Raw genomic sequence first — 21546 nt, 5'->3', positions numbered from 1 at the left:
AAACCAAAAGGACCATGCTCAGATACAGAGTGATGCAACACAATAAACTTCGATGTAGCTGAAAAATCCAAACCAGTTTTTCTCTAATTCTCTTATATTCAAGTTCAAGAAGAATACAAAAGAATTATCCTCCCCTGAAGACACTTGAGAGTTTTGGGGGTTCACCCCTAATTTTTAACACAGCAACCAACAGAAATGCAACGACAAACACCCTGCTTATGCAGAAATCTTTAGCAGAAGAACCCAATTCATGTAATAACGTGCACGTTACCATAAGCCCTTCACAGAAAAACACTGGGTATGAAAAACTAACATCTCCATTTTAAAGTCCTTTATTGTATTCACCTATAAAGCATTCATGAAAATTTAGCACTCCAAATCCATTTAAAATGACAAAAGCAAAACCAGTGCAAGAGACTGTGCCTTACTGCCCGAAAATGCGCTTAAGGCTCTTAAATAAATTAATAAAATAGAATTTACATCTACGTGTTACATCCACAGCCGTAACGGAACTTCCCATAATAGCGACCACGGGAAGAGAAGGGCGGCAGCCGCATGAAGCACCGCGCAGGGGCTGCCCGCGGCTCCTATGCCTGGACTCGCTATTCCGCCATTCCACCGGAGACGGCGGGGACGGCACCGCGCTGGGGCTGCGCGGCTGCGGAGGAGCGTGGAGCGGAGCACAGCGCAGAACAGCACAGCGCAGCGCGCGTGCTCGCGGAGACGGCGCGTCACCGGGCAACGGGAGCGCGGCAGCGGGGCGGGCGGGCGAGCCCGTGGTGCCGGCCGGGCAGCCCCGCTGCGGATCCTCCGCGCCCGCGGACCGCTCGGCGGCCGGCAGCGGGCCCAGGCACCCTGTCCCCGCCTGGAAGCGCCCCTCCGCACCGCGGGGAAGCGGGAGCGGTGCCGCCGCGCCAGGGAGAGGCGGCGGAGGGAGGGGTGGGAACGCGAAGACAAAGGAACCCGCTGAGGGCACAGGGCGGCGGCGCGGACGCGGAACGCCGCCCGCTGCAGGGAAGGGGCCGCCGCGCCCCGCGGCCTCCCGTCGTTTCAGCGGCCACGTCCGTGACGCCGCCGCGCTGCTGCTGTCCCGCGGCCCCAGCTCCCCGCCCCGCCACCCGCGGGCCCGGGCGGCGTAGGAGCCGGGTGTCCCGCGGCGGGCCGGGAGGCGGGGATAACCCCTGTCCCGGCGGCGCGACGGCCCGCGGGGCCGCAGCCTTCCCCGCCCCGCCGGCCGACATCTTGTTTTCCGCCATTTTCTGGCCGCCCGCAGAGGCCCCTCACCCGCAGGGTTAGCTGGCGACGCCCGCACCCTCCCGCCCAGCGCTGCAGCAACCGGCGGCGGCCGAGGCTCACCGACCCACCGCCGGGCGGCCGGGCCTGTCGGTGTCCGCGGTGACGCTGGCAGGGCCCGGTCGCGGCCTGCGACGCGGCCTAGCCTCCTCCATTGTGCCCACCTCCCGCCGGCCCGGCTCTGCCGCCTCGGCTCACCTGTGCGGGTCCCCGCGCCGGGCGGCCGCGCCGCGGAACGGGGCCCGGGGCGGGGGAAGGGCCGGGCCGCAGGACTCCGCCGCGCGGCGGCGGCCGGGCCTTGCTGTGCGCCGGGGCCGGGCCTGCACCAATCACAGCCTGGGCCGCGAGCGCGCGCGGCCTGCTCCCCTCCCCCCGCCGCCCGCTCGCCGCCGGCCCCGCCGCGGCCGCCGCACGTCACCGCGCGCCGAGCAAGCGCACCCGCCGCGCGAGGCCGCTGCCCTCAGCCTGCCCGCGCGCCTGTGCGCGGCGGGAAGCGCGCGGGGCTCTGCCACGGGCACGGGCAGCTCCTGCCAGGGGCGGCGCCCGGTGTCGCCGTGACCGCGGCTGCTGCCCCCGGGGCAGGATGGGCACCGGTGCGACCCGCCCGCACTGCGGTGCAGGGCACGGCACCAAAGCCGCCACCGCAGAACCACCGCAACGGCCGGCGGGCGGTGAGAGCCACACAGCTGTGGAATGGGTTGGGGGGGAAAGGACCTAAAGCTCATCCAGTTCCAAGCCCCGGCCGCTGGCAGGGACACCTTCCACTAGGGCAGGTTGCTCCAAGCCCTGTCCGACCTGGCCTTGAACACTGCCAGGGATGGGGCAGTCACAGCTGCTCTGGGCTCACAGGGAAGAACTTATCTCAATCTCCCCTCTGGCAGGTTAAAGCCATTCCCCCCCCCTTCCTGTCCCTGCCTTTAACTTCCTTCGAATAGAGATCAGCAACTGCTTTGGATGTGTTTTGCAAGTATCTTTAAGGCATTTAACGTCCCTGAGTAGCAATCCTTTCATGCAGAATATCCAATCTGCTCCTTAGCTGGCCAATTGCACACAGATCCTGTTGTATTTACATCCTGGGTGATGCAAAGGCAACGTTGGATCTCAGTATGCACACAGTGGAGCTCATTACTTTATGCAAATCTGCAAATAACTGGCAAATGACAACTTTCCAGCCACAGGGCTGTAAAAAGAGGCATCAGGTGCTGCAGGGATTTGGTTTGATTTTTGAGCATGGACACATGCAAATACAATCAATTACTTTTCAAGGACCAGAGCCGTAGCATTTTAAGCACCACTATCTTTAGGGAATGGCTTCCATTGCCAGGATAACCTGGCTCCACCAGCAAGATCCAGGCTCATACCAAGCCCCACAAGCCTAGCCTTCTCCCACACAAGCTGGTCAGGTGCATGGGGTGCAAATTCCAGTCACCAGCCTTTTTTTACCCCACCAGAAATACTTCAGGAGGTAGCCTGGAGCATGACCTCCTCTCTGAAAAGCATTTAGGTAACAGCTAAAAGCTGCATACAGAACAACTGCACTCCACTGATTTTACTATTATGTTTATTTTGTTAACTTAGGTGCTTTCATTTTTTAGCAGTCACTGCTCAAGACAGAGCATTTCAGAATAAGGGCTTCATTTTCATCTGTAGAAGCAGAGGGCTACAATTACTGTTACATGAACAGTAAGTTCATGTATTAAATAGTAATACTTTGCAGCTAACCCATGGAGAGGGGAAGAAAATGGTTTTTTTTCCTAAATGTATGGTTTCCACGTTGTGGTTAATAAACACTGAAGGCAAGAATGATGGAACATGCTTTGTTCTCTTGGAAATCACTCTGGCCCCGCTCACAAAGTGCAAGTGAGAGGCGACAGCATCCAGTGATTCTCTGTATTGTCATTTATTGGTGAAGATGAAACTGTGATTCACATCCATAACACTGTGACAGAACGACCATCACGGGGACTCTCTGATAGTAAAAATGAACTTTAAAATGGATTAAAAGATCTTTGCCTTTAATTATTCTGAGCTGGTTTTCTTATGGCTGCTAGAGAGACACTCTGCCTTAAGACCCAAACTGCATAGGGTGTTCTGATAAACCTGCAGAATTAAGGCACTTCTACCAAAACAGATTTCAAAAGGCAACAAGTCAGAAAACAACAATTAAGTAATTTGCATATGCCTATATATTAAGTTTTAAAATAACCTGGTTTGTATTTAGTTCACACAAACAAATTAAGAAAATGTAGCAGCATACAACTTATGAAAAGCTTAAGAAATTTATTAGATGCACGGATAAAGTGCTGTAACAGAGAAACTTGTGTAAATCTTTTTTATAATAAATAAGGTACAGTTAAACCACCTTTGACTCATTTTAGCTCCAAAAGAAAAGTCAGCCTAAGTTTTAATGATTTGAGTTTTAAGGTCAAGGTGAAATATACCATAACTCTAACAGTGGTCATGATCGATATCATATATTTGAGGCTCCTGTTCCTCTTGAGGTTTCCCAGAAACAGGAAGGCTATTGCAAAACATATACGTTAGACATAGTTCCTTTCACAGAAACATTTTTGTAATAAAGTGTGGTTGCTCATATACATGTTAAAATATTTAACAAGGAAACGGTTTTCTTCTGATCCAGTCGATCTTTTAAACAAGACAATGTATTTTTCCAACGATGCAGCCCACAGCAGGGGACGGAAGGAAACATCCTCCTTAAATGGAGACTGTTTTGCTTTAAGAACTAAACTATTGCATTATACGAGAGCAAGAAACACCCATTTTGTGTTATTCCTTTCTCCAGACACACAGCCCACAGACAGACTTATTTTTACCTTAATCTCAACAGTCTGTCTTCAGCAAAGACACACATTAGAAAGAAGTTCCCTTTAAGGCTTTTACTCTGAGATCTTCTACTGCTTTTCCATCTGGGGAAGCTCTCTGACAGAAGGAACTGTCGCTGTTGGAGTTTTGGACACTACCACGTTTTTGTGCTCTGTTTTCTGTCATTTCAGGCACTTTGGGGCTAACATGGCTGTTTGATTTAAGTCAATGCAATAATATTAGCAATACGTTCAATACTCAGAAAGGTCACCACAGTTTCCTTCATACACTCAGGATTTCAAATTCTTCTTCCAATTCAAATAGCTTGTCAGTAGATTCAATGAGTTCTGGAAAACATATAAAAAATTAAACAACTTAGAAGCTAAAGGCATGCCTAATTTTGTTTACTAAAAAAAACCCCAAAACCCACACCCCCAAAAACCCAAAACAGACAAAACCCGAAGCAAACATATAAAACCCACCAAAGCCCCCTTTTCTGGTATGTGTCCTTCAAAGTATTTTACAATATTGAGAAAACATGCATATATATATCTCTGTGCTAGCAATTGTATGTGGCCTGATTGGACACAGATATGATATCCTGTAAGAACAAGGCGTTTCATCACATGGCGAATACTTTGCCCTTAGTAAAGTGCAGTTGCTGCTGACTGTGCTGACTGCTCTCTTTGCCAAGGAGGAAGGCTCTGCCACACTGCTTTCAGTCAGTACTGCACCTGCTCCTGTGGTCGTCACCTCTGGCTTGGTTGGTGGCACGAAAGGAGGCCAGTGTGGTGGATGTTTCTGGACCAGCTCGAACATCCGTAAACTCTGTTGCTTTAGAATCTCCTGAGGACAGAATATTTTCATTATAAAGATGCCTCAAGAGAACCTTCAAACACTAAAATGTCTGATTAAAAACATTTGTAACTATTATGTCTCTCAAAATCCAAAGGCTTCATGAAGACATTCAGAGAAAAACACATCTCATTAAAAATCACTGCTTCTCAGATCTCTATAACATTTTCCTAGCTGAAAACACACCTAGAAGTCATAATTAGAACACGTAATAAAATATTATGTGATTATGTGACAATAAAGAAGGACCCGGAAACAAAGAAAGAAACTGCTTCAGCTTGGCAGCTGATACTTAGTTTGAACATCAGTCAGTGACTAAGTTTCAGATAGTAACACGGTAGCGTGAAAAAAAAAAAGACTAACTTTAAGGGTATATAGTTACACTTGTTTTTCAAGTGGCAGGGTTGACGGTTGTCAGAATGCTGAGCAAGCTTCGATCAGTACTTCAGTAGTATTGGCTTGCCCTGATACACTAACGCATCCTTCTCTGGCTCATTTACTTTGCACACAGGGAAAGATGCAATGGGAATTTCCATTAAAACCTTATAAGTTATTTCACCCAGAGGAACTCAAGAGAGTATTATTACCTTTTGTACAAGACTACACCAGTTATCAAAATCACATTCTTCTTTGCAAAAGAAGCCCTAAGGAAAAAATATGTACAGTAGTGGTATCAAATAATAACAGTATGGCAATGAGCAAAGGATGCTGTGGTATCTTTATGCCTTGTATAAAGCTTTAGAAACATATGTCTCAAGTGACAACCACCCTCCACCCAACCAAAGGACATGAGCATGGGATCAGATTTAATTCCTTCAACTACCATAGTGTTCTTGTGATGTACACTGGATGACTTCTACAAATTAATTCCATTTAAAGATTTGTAAATTATATAAAACAAATTAAGCTTAAGTAAGTAACTTGCCCAGAATGACCATATATATATGGTAGTGATGGAATAAAATAAAGAAACCTGATTCAGTTCCTTACTTTGACCTTCAAAATACTTTTTGCAAACAGTAAATGCTGCTCAGTAAAGAAGGTTAATTAGCTCCCTGGATACAAACAGTCAATTCCCTGCCTGACCTGAGATTAAGGCATCCTAGACAGTTAATATATAAACTACCATGTGCTGATTTTTAGAACATAGAAGACTGCCCTGTGATCCTGAATCTGCTCAAGGAAATGCCTTTATCAATACACAGAGGTATTACTTTGAAATAAAGTACATGCATCTGTACAGTACATGCATTAGTACATCCCTAACACCTACTAAAGCTACTGAAGGGTCCAAATTCATAATCTTCATTCTGTGTGGGGCTTGCTGGCAGTGGAAGCTCTCGTCATCAACTGTGCCATTCTCTTCTGAATCTACAAAACTTTGTGTGGTGTGAGGGTCCAAATAGATCAGCTCATTGCCTGTAGGGGTAAAATCCACAGGTTGATAATAAGCAAGAGGCTTCAATAAGCACTTATTCCATCCAGACATGTAGAATGGCAATTAATTATCATCACAGTCCAAATGTTATCTTTCCAGCTAGGGAGTCTTTAAGGGAATCAGAAGGACATGTACAAGAGTTTCCCCCAGGGAATTTAGTATAATATTCTATTGTGACCTGCTAAGGTAGATTTTTTGGCTGGTTTGTTCTACCTTTGTCACATACTTTCCCTCTTCTATGTGAGGTCTGATACACTTTTTAAAAATCTCAACCATTGTAATCCCAAAACATTCCACAATTCAAAAGTTATGGAATGAACACAAATGCAATCTGTAATCCCATTAAGCATTCACTCAGAAATTGGAACAAGGACATCTAACTAAAAGAGTTCAGGTTTCACAAAAGGAAGAACAAAGTAGCCATAAAATTATGGCTCAAAATGGGGTGCAATCTAAAGGACTGAATCTGGTATTAACTATTGCTTAAACGTAAAGGAATACATGAAAGAAGGTGAAAAAAGATTCTGCTGTCAGAAAAAGTTTGAAATACAAGAAATTCATTTAAGAAAACTGTGAAGCAAAAGAATAAAACAAGACACCCTTTATTAGGAAGTATTAAAGATTAGGGAAAGTTCAGGATTTTTGCAGTCATGACATTTGGCACTTGTCAAATGGTATAAACTTTTCCCAGTGTGGTGGTCTTGCTTGTATCGTTACTTTAATTTTACACCAAGTTTTGCTGCTACTTTTCCATTCTTATAGGGGTGATACTATATTGTTCCTGAGGTATTTGAGATACTTTTCTTCATTTCTTCTACTCTGTTCTCATGCTTAAACTGCTTACTATTTTCCCTTCCAAAAACTTCCTTTCTGTTTAGAACCTGTGCATATTTTGAACAAGTTGCTTTTTGCCTTACCTAGAAATCCTATGAAATAGTAGGCATTATTTGGTTTCCCTCCTAATGCTCCCAAGGACTGTGGCATCTTAAAGCATTCCTAGACATTCAAAGGGAGGAAAAATGAAATCAGTACTGATATATCAGATACCTCAACTTATTTCACAATAACAAAAAATTAACTGAAAAAAAAAAAACCAAACCCCTCAACTTACTTTAAACGCATCAATATATACTGGATTTATGTGATTTATCCCTAGCCGTAGAGGTATGATAAGCAAGAGGGGTTTCCAGCCTGTGCAGAATCCTGTGGTGTTCTTGTTACGGCCCAGAGCACCCCTGTGCAGATATGCAGTGCTGTGGGCTGCACTGCTGCCCTGTGGAGGGGACCAGCACATTTTCTCTGTGGGAATAAAAACAGAAATCAATGAATGCACAAAGGAACACAGAGCAGATCTTCCTCTCAACCATGAATTGAGACACTTTCCCAAACATCTTTACAGAGCTCTTAAGACAAACGGAGCAGGGCATGGAAATCGTAACTATTTAGTAGCAGTAATTCCAGCAGACAGAGTGTGTTCTGGCACATTAGTGAGACATGAGATAAATGACCAGGGAATGAATATTCAGGACAAGTTACATTTACTACTATCATTATTAATACTGTCAAGCTTTGACTGGGAAATTAAACAACAGATGACAGCATTAGAAACTCTTCAGGGAACTCTGTCCTTCCAGTGATGTAAACATAAAGTAAGCAGAAGTAGGGGCTAAAGTAGAAATAGGCTGTGGGTAAATACCACTTGTAAACCCACCCTTCTTACAACTGAAAATTAAGCCTGGCCATTTGTGTTTCTGTAGGATCCACCCCAGTTTCTCTTTGGCAAACTCTGTATTAAAAGCAACTGCCTGTATTTCTACGTACTGTAACTTCATTCCACTTCTGGGGCAGGAGTTTAGATAGCACAGACCAAACTCCATCTTCCTCCAACCTGCATGGTCTGTAAGTTGGCCACCATGGCATCATGCTGTGCTAGCTCAAGTTCTGGACACCCAAAGTCTGAGTTTGTATTTCTCTCATTCCTTTTCTTTCCTTGGGAACAAGTAGGGATGGCCCCAAAGTATTTTGGTCATATTTAGATACATTCCAGAAAGTGGAGTTCAATCAAAAACTGTAACCAGAAAATTAATCACAGAATCATTTAGTTTGGAAAAGACCTTTAAGATCAGAGTCCAACTGTTAACAGTGCCAAAACAAAGTTTCCCAAAACACTTAAATTTGCAATCAGTTTGAGCTATTCTTCTCCTTAATATTTGCTAAGATGCTAATGTAGACTTAGAAAGACTTGTTTCACTTACTGATGTCTTCAATGACCACTGTATTGTCCATAGATACATAAACTGCTAATGAATTCCATTCATCAAATAAAGCAAGCTTCCTAGAAAACATTGAAGTAATAATTAATATAAAATAGTAGGACTATGTGGGTAACTTCTGATTCAGAACAATTAGATAGTTCTTGAGTAAAAAAATTAAACTGGTTCTTTGGAAGAACACATTTGTTGGATTGTTTTTGAAAACTCCATGTAATAAAAAGATAATTTTGCATGTTTAATATATTTAGAAAAGTAAATACTGAGTGGTACCAGGAAAAGCACACACTGTACCATGAGAAAATTGTTTTTGTCCTTTTGCCAAATGCAGCAATAGTAATAGCTCAACCACATAATTAGATTTATTACTTTTTAACAGCCCCAGCAGTGGGATCTTGCCCATTGTGCCTGGCACTGTTTAGAAAGGAAACAAATCCTGTGCCAATTCTGCATATTACTTTTTGCTTAAGAAGTTGCACTAAATTCAGTAGAATTATTTCTGTGCACATGCAGACAGCAGAATTGTGGTGTCAAAAGCTAGACCAGCTAAGGGTTTTCAGCACCAAAAAGTTAGGAGGGAGGCATTTCAGCACACGGGTTTCTGTCCATTTATGTGAAATCCAAGACTCTGATAAAGCAATTTACACTCTTACATTGCACAGGCAAAGCCAGCTGTCTAAAATAAGCCAGAAAAACCTGCATTTTAGCACTAAGACATGAAGAATTTGTAAGTGAAAAGAGCTGAAGGCCATGGCATGCTTTAGCTCCTCTCTCTCTCCCCAAAACGTTTCTGTCCTAAGACTGCAATGAATTGCTGCTGAGCACTCAGGACCTGCAGTCTAGCCTCCACTTGAGATTTGGCACATCCACCTATCTCTCAGAAATACATCAAGTCAACTTTTTATGTGTGGTTTCTGAACTAGGAGGAGCTGACCATGCTTTATACAGCAGCCTTCAGGCAGAACTGCAGCTCAGACAGTGGGGAATTGCAGTTCAGTTGTCTCTTGGCCTGGACAGCTTCACTGATGTTCACTGATGCTCACTGATGACAGCTTCACGTACCACTACAGTATAACCTGCATGGTGGCACTCTTGACCTGTCAAAGCTGTGCCACTATGCAGCAGGGAATACCTGTCTGTGGTGCTTACTGTCTAAGGCATGTCAACAGAATGGCAGAGGAGAGCTTTTTGCAGGTCTTCCCCTGGCTTTTGGTGTATTAAAATTTAGAACTCACCCAATCCCAACTCAGTACCTGCCCAGCAGGCTACAGCACCATGGTCTGCACTGTACTTGCAGACCCATGGCATATATAGTCCTCATTCTGGGAGAGGGGCATCAGCCTTTAAAACTGTATCTTGGGCCTCATCTTGGTCTCTGAGCAGAGCTGACCCTAAGTGAGGGAATACATTCTGAATGAGCTAGCATGAGCTGACTTACTTCAGGACTTGAGCAACTGTATTTGGTCCAAACCATTCTCCAATCGATTTCCCCTCTCCAACACCCATCTGCGCTGTTTTTTTATGAGGAAAACACGCACAGGACAGAAAAAAAAGACCACAGAGAGTTTGGTCACTATCTTTGTTAAACAGCATGACCTACTGATATTTTGACATACATTCTAGAGCAATTGCAAACTGTATTTAAGCAGCAATTATTTTCTCAGTTTATGCACTTTTCAAATCTTAATGACTGCTAATTCCTTTACAGAAAGTTTATAAACTGTAATAAGAATTACAAATATTAGTGTCCTTTATCAGAAATTACAGCAATAAGCATTGTGACTGTCTATTTTAATACCATCATCTCTAGTACCTGAAGCTCACATACGTTATCAAGAGCCAGACTGTTGTATACAGGTTTATTTAGGTCTCAGCGAATAACATTTCTCAATCATTATACTTTGTACCCATTTGCATGCATTTTTATTTATATATAAACATGTACACTGTCTTCATAATCACCTTTTTAAAGTTTTGAATTAACATTTCCAATTAGAAAGTTTCACCACAGGCATTTCAGTGGGAAAAAAAGAAAATGCCATGTTCTTACCCATTTGGTGGATGGAATAGCAACAATCTTTTCTATCTAGAAAGCACCGTAAGATTCTATGATATTCTTCTGGTTGTTTTTTGTGTTTTTCCCATTGCCAATCTTAAGAAAGAAAAACAAAGTCATACAGATTAAAAAATAATAATGTTTCCCATCATCCTGATCAAGTTTTTAGCTACTAGAAAGTCATACAATGAGATATTAAAAGACTAATGTAGACTCCATCTCTACTATTTACATTTTGTTTAGAATCCCTAGAAGTCACAGCTTATCATTTATTATCAAACTGCCCTTATCATCACAGGCTAGATTGTGAAAACTGGGAAAATAAAATAAAAATGTCAACTGCAAATATGTTCTGAGTGAACACTGTGGAGAAGAGGGCTGGATGTGAACTTCTGTGAGCGCTGGAAAAACAACACGCTCCATTTAGATTTTATTAGATTCGTAAGCATAACATAAGCATTTGTAAGATAGTGGTATCAGATCCATAAGGCAAAGTCCAAATAATGCTGGTCATCTCCCACATCTTTCACCACATAGCTTCGCCATCTGCATTCTTGCTTCTAACATAAGGTAGTTACCTCCCATTTACTGATGGAGAAGCAATTACATAGGGCTGACACTATGAAGTAGCTACATACTACAAGTTCATAGCCTGTTTTTTCTCAGGTAATTTGTTTGTTTGCCTACTCCTTCAGTTAAATCTTTGCACCTGTGTTCTGTGGATTCAGTTATTCAAGTGGATAAATCCACAAAGCATGCTGCCATAGAAACCACAGCACAATAGCGGAAGGATTACAGACCTAACTGTAAGAATCCAATTGACGCAGCAGCTACACACAGACCAGAGAGACCTATGATACTTACCCATGATTCTGGGATGTGAGGTGCTGATATGGGCTTAAGAGCTTGCTTGGGTTCTCCTTTGGGGTTTGGACCTCAGGTTGGTGGTGGGGGAGCAGTCTGTGGAATACGTAGTGTGGTATCTATTGCTACGTCAGTATTAACACGGGCACTGTGTGTGAATATTTGGTGGCTATGCAAGCAATGAAGAGAAGGGCAAGAGCTCAGAACCATGGTGGCAAGTTTTCCCTTGTCCTCAGCTCAGGCATTTCTCAAAAAGAGTTATAAAACAACAACAGTGGGATTCCCTATTTGTTCTCTGTTTCTGTTTCTCTGCTAAAGGATGGCATGATTTTGCCCATCGGAGTAGAATAATTCACTAGTAGCTTCTCTCAGGGTATCAAATAAAGTTTCATTAATAAATTCAGGTTTTGGGCTTGTATGGAAAACTACAACAAAAATTAAACAGTCTCCAAACAACCCAAAAGTTCACTCCGAAATAGTACTCACCTCTTCCTAAGTGTCTGCAGATCAGTGCTTGTGCCAGCATCATCTGCCCACATCGCAGCATACATCCCCAGCCAGCATCAGATGAAGGACCAGTGCCTCCTATTAAAAAAGTTCATTATGATGAATATGGGCTTTAAAATGAATGCAGCACCACAGAAAATTTCAGAGTTAAAATCTCCAGCAACTGTGCTATGGATAGAAGGTACGTAATAAGACCTTCTCTTTCCATACTGCTGGTTGGAACTACATGATCTTAAGGTCCTTTCCAACCCTAACTATTCTATGTCTAACTTTACTGCTTGCTCGACAGATGTGAAGACCTGATGACTTGCATGTGCAAGTAAACACAGTTGTTAATAGCTTTAGTATTTTATTTACATAAACAGTTAAAATGATGCTCAAATTGTTCAAATACTGTAAAAATAATTTTTCAGTCCATGGTAACATCACTAATTTCTAACAAGGCAGCTGCTCTGCTGCATACTCACCAATAGGCGAAAACTTTCTTCTATATGTAAACCAGAGACGAGCACTTATATCCAACAATAACTTAGATTTGTCTGGAATATTTTTAAGAGGAAAGAAATTATTAAAATGGATTTTTAAAACTGAAAAATTATAATTTCCCTGTATAGTCAATATATAGATCGCATGGAAGACTCCTGTTAGCTTTTACATATAAGACCCTTAAACTGGTTTTGGCTGTTTAAACAGAGAGAGCTTTTGCAGACTGCTAATTAAAATTACCTTATTAAGGATGAAATAATTATTAGCCAGTGAAGTTTTCCAAGGTGTTTGGAATGACTATGCCCAGCTTGAACGAAACAACTAGGGAGAACTATGTCCTCGGGAAAGAACTGGTAAAGCAAGTTCAGAAAGGCAAAGAATTTCTACATGCAAACCAACATGGAATTATGCATTACCTCCAAACCCAATACAAAGTCACTTTAAGAAAAGGTTCGTAATATGAAATGTAATTAAACCTTTTTTTTATTAAAAAAAAAAAACAAAAACAACCTCACACGCACTTACACAATTCTCCCAAAGGCTCAGAACAACTCTTAACAACCTTATTTGCTGCATTTTCTCTGGGCTGTGGCTCAGACAGAGTGGCCTTTCCAAGGGATCCTTCAGCCCATGGATGCTTTACATGGTACCCTGGGCTGTCCTGAACACCAGCCCTGCATTGATGGCCACTGCCTTTGATATGCCACACAGGAGATGCCCCTGCCTGCTCCCCAAGGAGAAAAGCTCATTTCTGAAATCTTTGGTTTATATGATATACAAATATCTGCTATGACTTTTAGGTCATATGTTTATTTTCATCAAAACACAGCATGTGACATAGATTAATTTATTATTATTATCCTTTTGAAATATCACTTTAGTTGCAAGTAACAGGCTGCAGGCAGCATCTCTCAAGAGAAAGTAACATTAGTTACACTGAACATTCTCCCAAAGTTATTCCTTTATCTATTTCTGAGGCATTTGATGTTCAGAGGTGACCCGACTAACCTTTGCTACAAGTACAATCTCTTTGCATGAATTATGGTAGAAAGTACATTGGTAAACTTCCAGTTCGATTACACGATGCATACTGCTGCTTATAGTTGGCTTTTGTTGGTGGAGAAAAATAAACTCTCATGAGACATTTAGAGAATGTAAGGAAATCAGAAGCTGCGGCTGCATGTGAATCTATGAATGCTCTATAGATTTTACAGATAATTCCCATTCTAAAGATACCTGTGTTTAGGTGGTGTTGCCTTCCCAGAATCCACACTGGCTCATCGGTTTCTGGAAATTCTTCTAAGTAGTCTGACAGTATAGTGATCTGGTTTTCATACCTAGATAAAACTGAACAGGAATACACAAAATTCAAACTCCATTTTATCCCTTTGATCTTTCATGCAAAACTTTGAGTTCGCAGACACAACTAGCTGTAGTCTCTGGGTCTTCTGAACAGTGCTGCCAGCTGTATTTAGTCTTTTTTCTTTGACAAGCTGTTCTGACACTGAAATATCCAATGTCTTGGCTGTTTTTATTTCTATCCTCAGCAAGTGCTGAGAGAATACCATGCCTGACACCTCGGTTATAAACATCTGACTGACACCAGCAGCAGAAATTGAGGATGACTTCAGTGAGAGCAAGACTGGATTCAAGGAAACAAGGAAAGGGAAAACCAATTCAGGCATCACAGCATATGTGCTCATGCTTGATCCTAGATGTACAAAAACTGTCACTGAGAGCGATTATGGCCTTGTGCTTAATGAGAAGCATGTGAAAAGTGTTAGTAAGGCTGGTGTTTACTTTCCTAACAGGAGATTTGAAACAATCAGGACAAAAAAAAGTATTACTGCTATTCTTCAACACTAGGTCTATTTAGTGCAAAATAACAAATTATAATTAATGTTACTATAAGAAGACAGTTTAATCATTTTATATTTTTTTAGATCATTAAAGCAGGATTTTCTGGAAGAGTGAAACAGGCCTTCAAGCATAAAAATTAATGTAAAATCGTTTCTTTCTGACAACAAACTTAAGAGATATATTGCTGCAAAATCAGAAGGTGAAAGCAAACACCATTAAGTGCACACACAGTATAAAGAATGAATAATCATCAGGTAAAGGTACAAAAGATATTTAATGTAAGAACATGTATTATAGCAACCGGAGGTGAAGCTGAGCTACAGCAAGCAGCCTATTGGAGACCCAGGTCGGTGCTACCAAGCACTGGAGACGCAGCTCCTCTGCACGTTACCGTAGGCAGCTGTTCAAAACCACCATCAGCTTCTTTAAGACACTCTATAGAGCGGAACTTCTTACACGGGCCTCCGTCTTCTCCGTCAGAAAGTCCCCACTCATTGCACTTACAGGATAAACTGCTTGAATTTGAGCCCAGACACAGACTCTCACCCCTCCAAACCCAGAGGAGAGGGCTAAGTCCCGGCTCCGCGGCCGTCGGGACAGCATTCCCGTGGTTTCTCTTCCCAGTCCGCACACCCCGCGGCCGAGGCCTGCAGAGCTACCCCCGCAGAGCCGTCCCCCCTCCCGCCGCTGCCAGCTGCAACACCGGCCTCGGGCGGCCCCGGCCGAGTCCCTCCGCACCGAAGCTCTCAGAACCCCTCTGTGCCCCCGTCCCGGGAGCTGCCGCGGGGCCCTGGCCCCTACCGCCAGGCAAACCCCTCACGACGGAGAGCACCGACCCCCACCTCGCCCCTCAGCCCCAGGGGCGCGGCCCAGCCCCTCGACAGCACTCCTGCCCCGCCAACCCACGCCACAGCAGCCGGGCCCGCGCCCCGCTCAACCCTCGCCCCCTCCGCGGCCTCCCGCCACCGCCCCTCACCTGACTCCATCCTCCCGCTGTCACCATCCTCCTCCTCGCCCCGACACGGAGGCACAACACGGCCGCGGCGCGGGGCACCCCGGGAGGTGTAGTCTCGGCGGCCCTCTGCAGCGCGTCGCCTCCCGCCTGTTGGACTACAAATCCCAGCAGCCCCGACGGTGAAAGGGGTGAGAGGCGCAGGCTGGTAGGTGCGATTGGCTGGGTTGGCCCCGGCGCTGTTCTGATTGGCCGGCGATCGAGCCGAGGCTCTGCCCCTGTCGGCAGGCTGAGGCAGCGGTGAGTATGGAGGGAGCTGTGTCTGACGTGGGGGTCTGTAATCTGGCCTACGCCGGGCGCCTGGAGGAGCTGCGGGCCCAGCTGCTGCACGACAAGGCCCTGGCCACCAAGACCGACCAGGTCAGCCGGCGGCGGTCCTCCCTGTCTTCCGGGGGGAGAGCGGCGGCCTGCGGGGCCGCTCCGTGCGGGGCGGCTCCTGTCAGCCGCCTCCCGCTCCTCACCTTCCCGCTCACAGCCGCTCCCTCCTTCCCTCCCTCAGGACAACCGCACCGCGCTGCACTGGGCCTGCTCGGCAGGACACACGGACGTGGCCGACCTCCTCCTCGGCCTTGGTGTGCCTGTGGGCGACAAAGACGATGTGAGTGCCGCGGGATCCCCCACCCCTGTGCGGAGCTGGCCCGGGGCGTGGGGCTGCTGCCGGGGGCCTGAGGGAGTTGGGCTGTCGTGAAGAGCTGGGATCAGCAGCTTCTGTCCATACCATTTGCCCTCACGGTGTCAGCCGCTGAAGCGCCCCAGGCAGCTCACGGTGACGACTGGCACTGCTCGCTTCCTTGGTTTGCTCCCTCTTCAGTCAGTTGGTGTATCCACTGTGGTGTCTGGGAGGTTTTAGAAAGCACGTACTACTGTGTGCGCACTACGAAAGCAGGTATTTCACTGCTTCATAGAGTCATAGAATAGTTTGGGTTGGACCTTAAAGCTCATCTAGTTCCAATCCCCTGCCACAGGCAGGAACACCTTCCACTAGAGCAGGTTGCTCAAAGCCCCATCCAGCCTGGCCTTGAACACTGACAGGGATGGGGCAGACACAGTTTCTCTGGGCACCCTGTGCCAGCGCCTCAGCACCCTCATAGTTTATGTGGAATAGGGGTAATGAGACTTAACAAGTCTTGTTTATCATCAAGGAATTTTAGGAGAATTCTTCTTACGCACAAAGTTGTAGAACCAGCAGCGTTTGGGTGGTTGTTGGGAGTTTTCATGTTACCTTTCTTTCAGTGTGATCCTCTTAAATACGTTGTGCCAAAGCATATGAGGTACTCTGAAGATTTCTCATTATTGGGGAAGGCATTATAGCATATGTAGTGGGTTCAGAGATTCCACAGGTTCAATTCCTTTCACAGTAAAGGAGATTGTCTAATACTGTTCTTGAGGAAGGGTTGAAATAATTGCATCTGCTATGAAGTATCCCAAAGATCACCCTTAAAGAAGTAAACTGTTCTGTCAGTTTAATTAGAGGGTAGGATATAGAAAAGATTGCAGAAACTTTTGGGCACCCTTTTCTGCCACTCTTACTTGTTATTAAAAATCCGCTACTGTTAATTCTGCAGGAGTGATGTTCCCTGCAAGACACCATGTGTAACAGAAGTGATTTTTGTCCTTTAATTGGCAGCTTTTGTTAGGTACTGAGTGTAGACTTGTGAGAGGATGTGAGACTTGTCTCTCTGATGATAAGCAGTAATGTTCAGCTTTACAGTTACAAGGACATTGTGCAGTATGACTAGTGAGTAGTCAAGTCAGTATTGGGGTTATGCTTTGTCTTGGTTTTGCCTGAAACTCCTGGTTTGAATAACGTGTTTTCCCCTTGCTCTGCAGGCTGGTTGGACGCCCTTACACATTGCCGCCTCGGCAGGCCGCGATGACATTGTGCGAGCACTCATTGCCAGGGGTGCTAACGTGAATGCTGTCAATCAGAATGGCTGCACGCCTCTGCATTATGCAGCCTCCAAAAATAAGCAGGAGGTATGTTTGCTTGTGCTGCTGGAGGTGATGTTGCTCTTGGAAGTGCTTAGTTGTATCAGCTTTACCTCCTTCTTCCCCCCTCCTTTCTCTTTCTGCCTATTCAGATTGCACTCATGCTTTTAAAGAACGGAGCTGATCCAGATGCAAGGGATCATTTTGAATCCACCCCATTACACAGAGCAGCAGCCAAAGGAAACCTAAAAATGGTACAGATCCTTCTGCAGCACAATGCAGTTGTTAATATACGGGATTCTGAAGGGAATACTCCTCTGTAAGTAACCTTTAATTTTCATTTTGTTTAATACAGCATAATCTATGAAATTAAACTCCATTACTTCAGTTTATTTTTTTTTAGTTTCTTGTTGCCTCAAAATACTCCCTTGCTTCACACCCCTTTGTAATTAAAAGGATTAAAGAAAATCATGCGTAGTATTTTATCTAGATCTGTCTGTATGTACATACTTTATGAGAGTTCCTACGTCTGCTTACAAAGGGTAGATCCCATTCTGTAAGGTTTGCAATATGTTCGGTGGCCACTAGAGGGTAAAATGCGAACTAATGACATCTAAGTCGGAGGAAATGAGTCGTGCAGACTGGCCTACTCTGTCCTGGCAAGCAAGAACTAATTCACCTCTCTAAGGAAACTAAGTTGCAGTATAAGTATAATCAGTTCAGTGTCTGATATTACCTTAGAGATCAGTTTGAACCTGTAAGGGTAAAACCTTAGCTGCTTTGAAGTTGGTGGCAAAACTGTATCTTATCTACAGTGGAACCAAGATTTTTCCTGAATAAGTTCAAGCAGTATGTTTCACCTATATGTAAGCCCAGCATTGTCCTGGCACACACACATTTATTCTCAAGATACTATGCCAAATGGAAAAAAACATTTGCTGCATTTTCAGTAACTCTTCAGATTGTTTTTAAGCATCGTACAAATTGGTTTATTACTTTCAATTCAGAGGTTACTATTTTCCAGTTTCACTGTGGGTTATGTGCTCCTTAGCTTTGCTGACTACAGAGCCAAATCCTGATCTAAAGAATTGTCATCATGTTGCGAGGGCAATAGCAGGAGGAACATTCTTGAGTTGCTTAATGACAACAGAGTGACTGGACAGCAAGCTTTGGAAGCTGTGTAGGTAGTTGGCTGTGTGTGGTCGTCTTGTAGGGCGTGTGTCCCCCCAGCATTCATGCTGTCATTTTGACAAGGCATAATTATTGCTCTTTGTAAGATTGGACTGTTTAATAGTGGCTGTGGGTTTCTTGTTCTTATTACAGTCATTTAGCCTGTGATGAAGAGAGAGTGGAGGAGGCAAAGCTGCTGGTGTCTCACGGTGCAAGTATTCACATTGAGAATAAAGAAGAACTGACGCCACTGAAAGTGGCAAAGGGTGGCCTGGGAGCCATACTTAAAAGAATGGTGGAAGGCTAGTGGAGGCTTGTGGCTTGAGTCTTTCCTGTTGCATTTGTATGTAGGTCTGCAAACTTTGTATTTTGGCAGTTTAACTAGGATGTCGTATGTGGGCATCAGCATGGGAATAAAATGTGTATCTGTAGCTTTCTTTCAAGTACAGTGCCAAAACAACTGTTTGTACTTCCTGTTAATTAAGCAGTTCACTGTTTTTAAAGTGTTTTTCAATATCCTGCAGTTTTCTTTCACTTTATAATGTAATCTATATAAATGCAGTTGTTCCTTTTAATTCAGAACCTAGGCTGGGATTATTTTTTTTTAAGCAACAGGACCAAAAACACTTTAACCATTTAAAGTCAATTTTACTTTGGAAGCTTATTCTAGAGTTTTTGCTTTTTACTTTAGCCTTTGTGGTTTGTGTGTGGTTTGGTTTTTGTGAGTATTGGTTCTCTTCCTTCAGATGATTATAAACTACTCTCCCTTTGTAGAATGCAGTTTGCTCAGTTACTTGGATGATTGTTTCTGTGTTTACTCTTCTCAGTCTATTCAAGTGATCTCTGGGTGTTCAAAGTTTTTATGTTGTTTCCTGGTTTTATCCTGTTTCTTTGAATCTTTGAATGTGTATTTGATCAAGTGCACTGAACTGCAAAATGCAGGCACAGCTTCAGGGTTACCTCTGCAAATATATTGTCATATAATGGATGGTTCTGGATACCTCTCTGGGATGTACTTAGAATCTAATTTAATTTTCTCTTGCTCCATCTGTAGATTTCTTTTTCTGTTCTGTTTGACTCCCATTATGTAGCACTTATACTGCAGTTTACCATCTTATTTTATAACAGAAGCTTGGTTTAATTGCTATTTACTCTTAGCAAATCCTGGTATTATTAGAAGGCAGAGCTAATGAGACTGAGTCTGAAAAGTGACCTTCTCTCCTGATGTTGATCAGATCACTTTTGACATGAGTGGGATAGCTTTCCTCTTTCTGAACAAACAAAGCTGATGAAATTCTGTTAAATAAAGATCTTTCTTAAACAGCAGTCTTTGGTGTTATAAAACTTTATTAAACATACATATAACAAAACCAATATTTTCTAAATAGCTTGTACACTTGGGATACGAGCAACAAGTCAGATGAAACGCTGCCATCCGTTACACAGTATGGAAATAGAACCTGTTTGTTCTTCAGCTGCAAGGTAAGGTTGAAATGGAAGCTGACAGTTTCTACAGTTTGACTTGTAGGTATTATGGTAATGCAATTTATTTTGAGAAGCAAGACAGAAACTTACAACCAAACAAATATCTTCACCAAGTACGTACACAAATTTATTCTAGAACACAAATGCAGGTTAAATCTCACCTCTTGAGAACATGAGGGGTAACTTGCCTGTACAGTAACTGCTGACCATGCAGACCTTACTTGAAGGAGGAACCTGACTAAGTAAATGTTTCTTATACATTGTGCAGGCACTGCTGAAAACTTGAATTGAGAAAAGCTGAAGTTAGTATTCTATGTTCATCCTTGGTGTTTGTATAGCAAAAAAACCCTGCCATAGCTCTATGGCTTTGTAAATCCACTTCCCTAAGAGATAGTGGCTTGAATGTTGGCTTAATATCTAGTTTCCATATTAATGATCCCTACTCCCTCAGGAGCAGATAAATGGGCCATGCAGCTAAGACTGTCGGAACATCTGAGGCAAATTCTGAAAAATGTTTCTGCATCCTATATAGCTCTGCAGGGTTTTTGAGCTACGCACCAGGGATCAGTGCCTAATTTAGCTTGTGCTTTGCCAAGAGCATCAGTGGAAAGCTAGGAAAGTGCCCCATCCTTTTTCATAAACTTTCACGTGAGAGAAATTTCGTAATGAGAATAAACATCTGCCGGAAGGCTTACAAAAATATCTCAATGTGTTAAGAAAGTCCAAATAAATGTTACTTTTCTTACCTGCTTCCTCACCGCCAGCAATCAGTATTAAAAAAAAAAAAGGGCAAAAATAAAGAGTAAATCTATCTATTACACACCGGTGTAGTGTGTATGAGAGGTGGTTAGAACTATGAGAGGAATTATTAGTCTAGAGCTCATGTTCAATTGTTCTTTCTTATATCAAAACATAACTTGAGCAATATCTACTTTTTGAGCAAATGTATGACCTGGTGTTCTAGGAAGATTGTTCTAGGAAGATTGCTGTAGAAGGTAATTACAACTTCACCAGCATAAGCTCGTGTCTTACTGTAGCAAGTTATCTAAGGAAGGCGTGCAGAGAAATTTATGGAGGTGAGATTAAGGAAAGATATAAAAATTATTATAATGACCACATAACATGTTCCTCTCTTCAATCACATAGTGCTGGTGCAGAAAGTAAAAGTTGGAAAGCTGTTGCAGCAGGAAAAATGTAACTAAGACATACATACAGGAGATTACTTTAGAGGAGATAATACAACTACAGCAGTGTTGTAAAGAGGTTTGTTTATATTTTCCCATAAAGGGCAAGAGTAAAAGAATGCCAAGAGTGCCAGAGAAGATGTAAAATTAATGCCACTGTCAGCCAAGTCATGGCTCCCTTGGACCAGTAACTGGTTTGAATGATCTCATTAAGGAACACATTTGGTAAGGACTGGCACCCAAACCAGAGTGGGTAGCACTTACTCTTCTGTTGCTGTTATTCAGCATGCTTAATGTCTAGTTCTGCATGCTTA

At 43.7% G+C, this 21546-nt stretch overlaps 4 protein-coding genes across 16 annotated transcripts in view; 2 read left to right on the top strand and 2 right to left on the bottom strand.

Annotated features, from left to right (window-relative positions):
- The window catches only part of ZNF711 (zinc finger protein 711), a 33363-nt gene extending 31735 nt beyond the window's left edge, over window positions 1–1628 (bottom strand). For 6 of the 7 annotated variants that reach the window (XR_013957578.1, XR_013957579.1, XM_080625014.1 and 3 more), the window contains exon 1: window positions 1492–1620. The gene's annotated coding sequence lies outside the window, so the exon portion shown is untranslated. Of the gene's footprint in view, window positions 1–1491 lie in introns of all 7 variants that reach the window. The other variant, XM_080625016.1, reaches the window with a different exon arrangement.
- Window positions 1629–2858: 1230 nt separating this feature from the next.
- ATG4A (autophagy related 4A cysteine peptidase) lies at window positions 2859–15477 on the bottom strand. 6 transcript variants are annotated; one of them, XM_080624925.1, is made up of 13 exons: window positions 15429–15477; window positions 13829–13939; window positions 12574–12645; window positions 12086–12184; window positions 10730–10831; window positions 10118–10190; window positions 8665–8744; window positions 7521–7708; window positions 7327–7405; window positions 6245–6390; window positions 5559–5615; window positions 4851–4962; window positions 2859–4463 (listed from the first exon to the last, which is right to left on the bottom strand). In XM_080624925.1, exons 1-13 carry the CDS (start codon window positions 15436–15438, stop codon window positions 4399–4401), a joined length of 1194 nt encoding a protein of 397 aa, XP_080481051.1. In that variant the 5' UTR covers window positions 15439–15477; the 3' UTR covers window positions 2859–4398. The 6 variants fall into 6 exon arrangements, with proteins under 6 accessions (XP_080481051.1, XP_080481052.1, XP_080481048.1 ...); XM_080624926.1 differs by lacking the exon at window positions 5559–5615; XM_080624922.1 differs by lacking the exon at window positions 2859–4463 and having other exon boundaries at window positions 4475–4962.
- A 157-nt stretch (window positions 15478–15634) lies between these two features.
- PSMD10 (proteasome 26S subunit, non-ATPase 10) overlaps window positions 15635–21546 on the top strand; it is a 24943-nt gene continuing 19031 nt past the window's right edge. The window contains exons 1-5 of one of the 2 annotated variants that reach the window (XM_080624633.1): window positions 15635–15824; window positions 15964–16062; window positions 17295–17441; window positions 17546–17712; window positions 19952–20045. In XM_080624633.1, the coding sequence (XP_080480759.1) occupies window positions 15711–15824; window positions 15964–16062; window positions 17295–17441; window positions 17546–17712; window positions 19952–20045 (621 nt within the window). In that variant the 5' untranslated portion in view covers window positions 15635–15710. Of the gene's footprint in view, window positions 15825–15963; window positions 16063–17294; window positions 17442–17545; window positions 17713–18716; window positions 19848–19951; window positions 20046–21546 lie in introns of those variants that run through there. The other variant, XM_080624632.1, reaches the window with a different exon arrangement.
- Window positions 21351–21546, top strand: part of LOC308224774 (synaptotagmin-like protein 2) — a 73298-nt gene continuing 73102 nt past the window's right edge. Inside the window, exon 1 of the mRNA XM_080624980.1 lies at window positions 21351–21457. The gene's annotated coding sequence lies outside the window, so the exon portion shown is untranslated. The remainder of the gene's footprint in view (window positions 21458–21546) is intronic.

The sequence above is a fragment of the Psittacula echo genome (assembly GCF_963264785.1).
Source record: "Psittacula echo genome assembly, chromosome: 8".
Classification (NCBI taxonomy): domain Eukaryota; kingdom Metazoa; phylum Chordata; class Aves; order Psittaciformes; family Psittacidae; genus Psittacula; species Psittacula echo.
The sequence above is the reverse complement of the archived record's forward strand: the minus strand, read 5'-3'. Positions and strand labels throughout refer to the sequence as shown.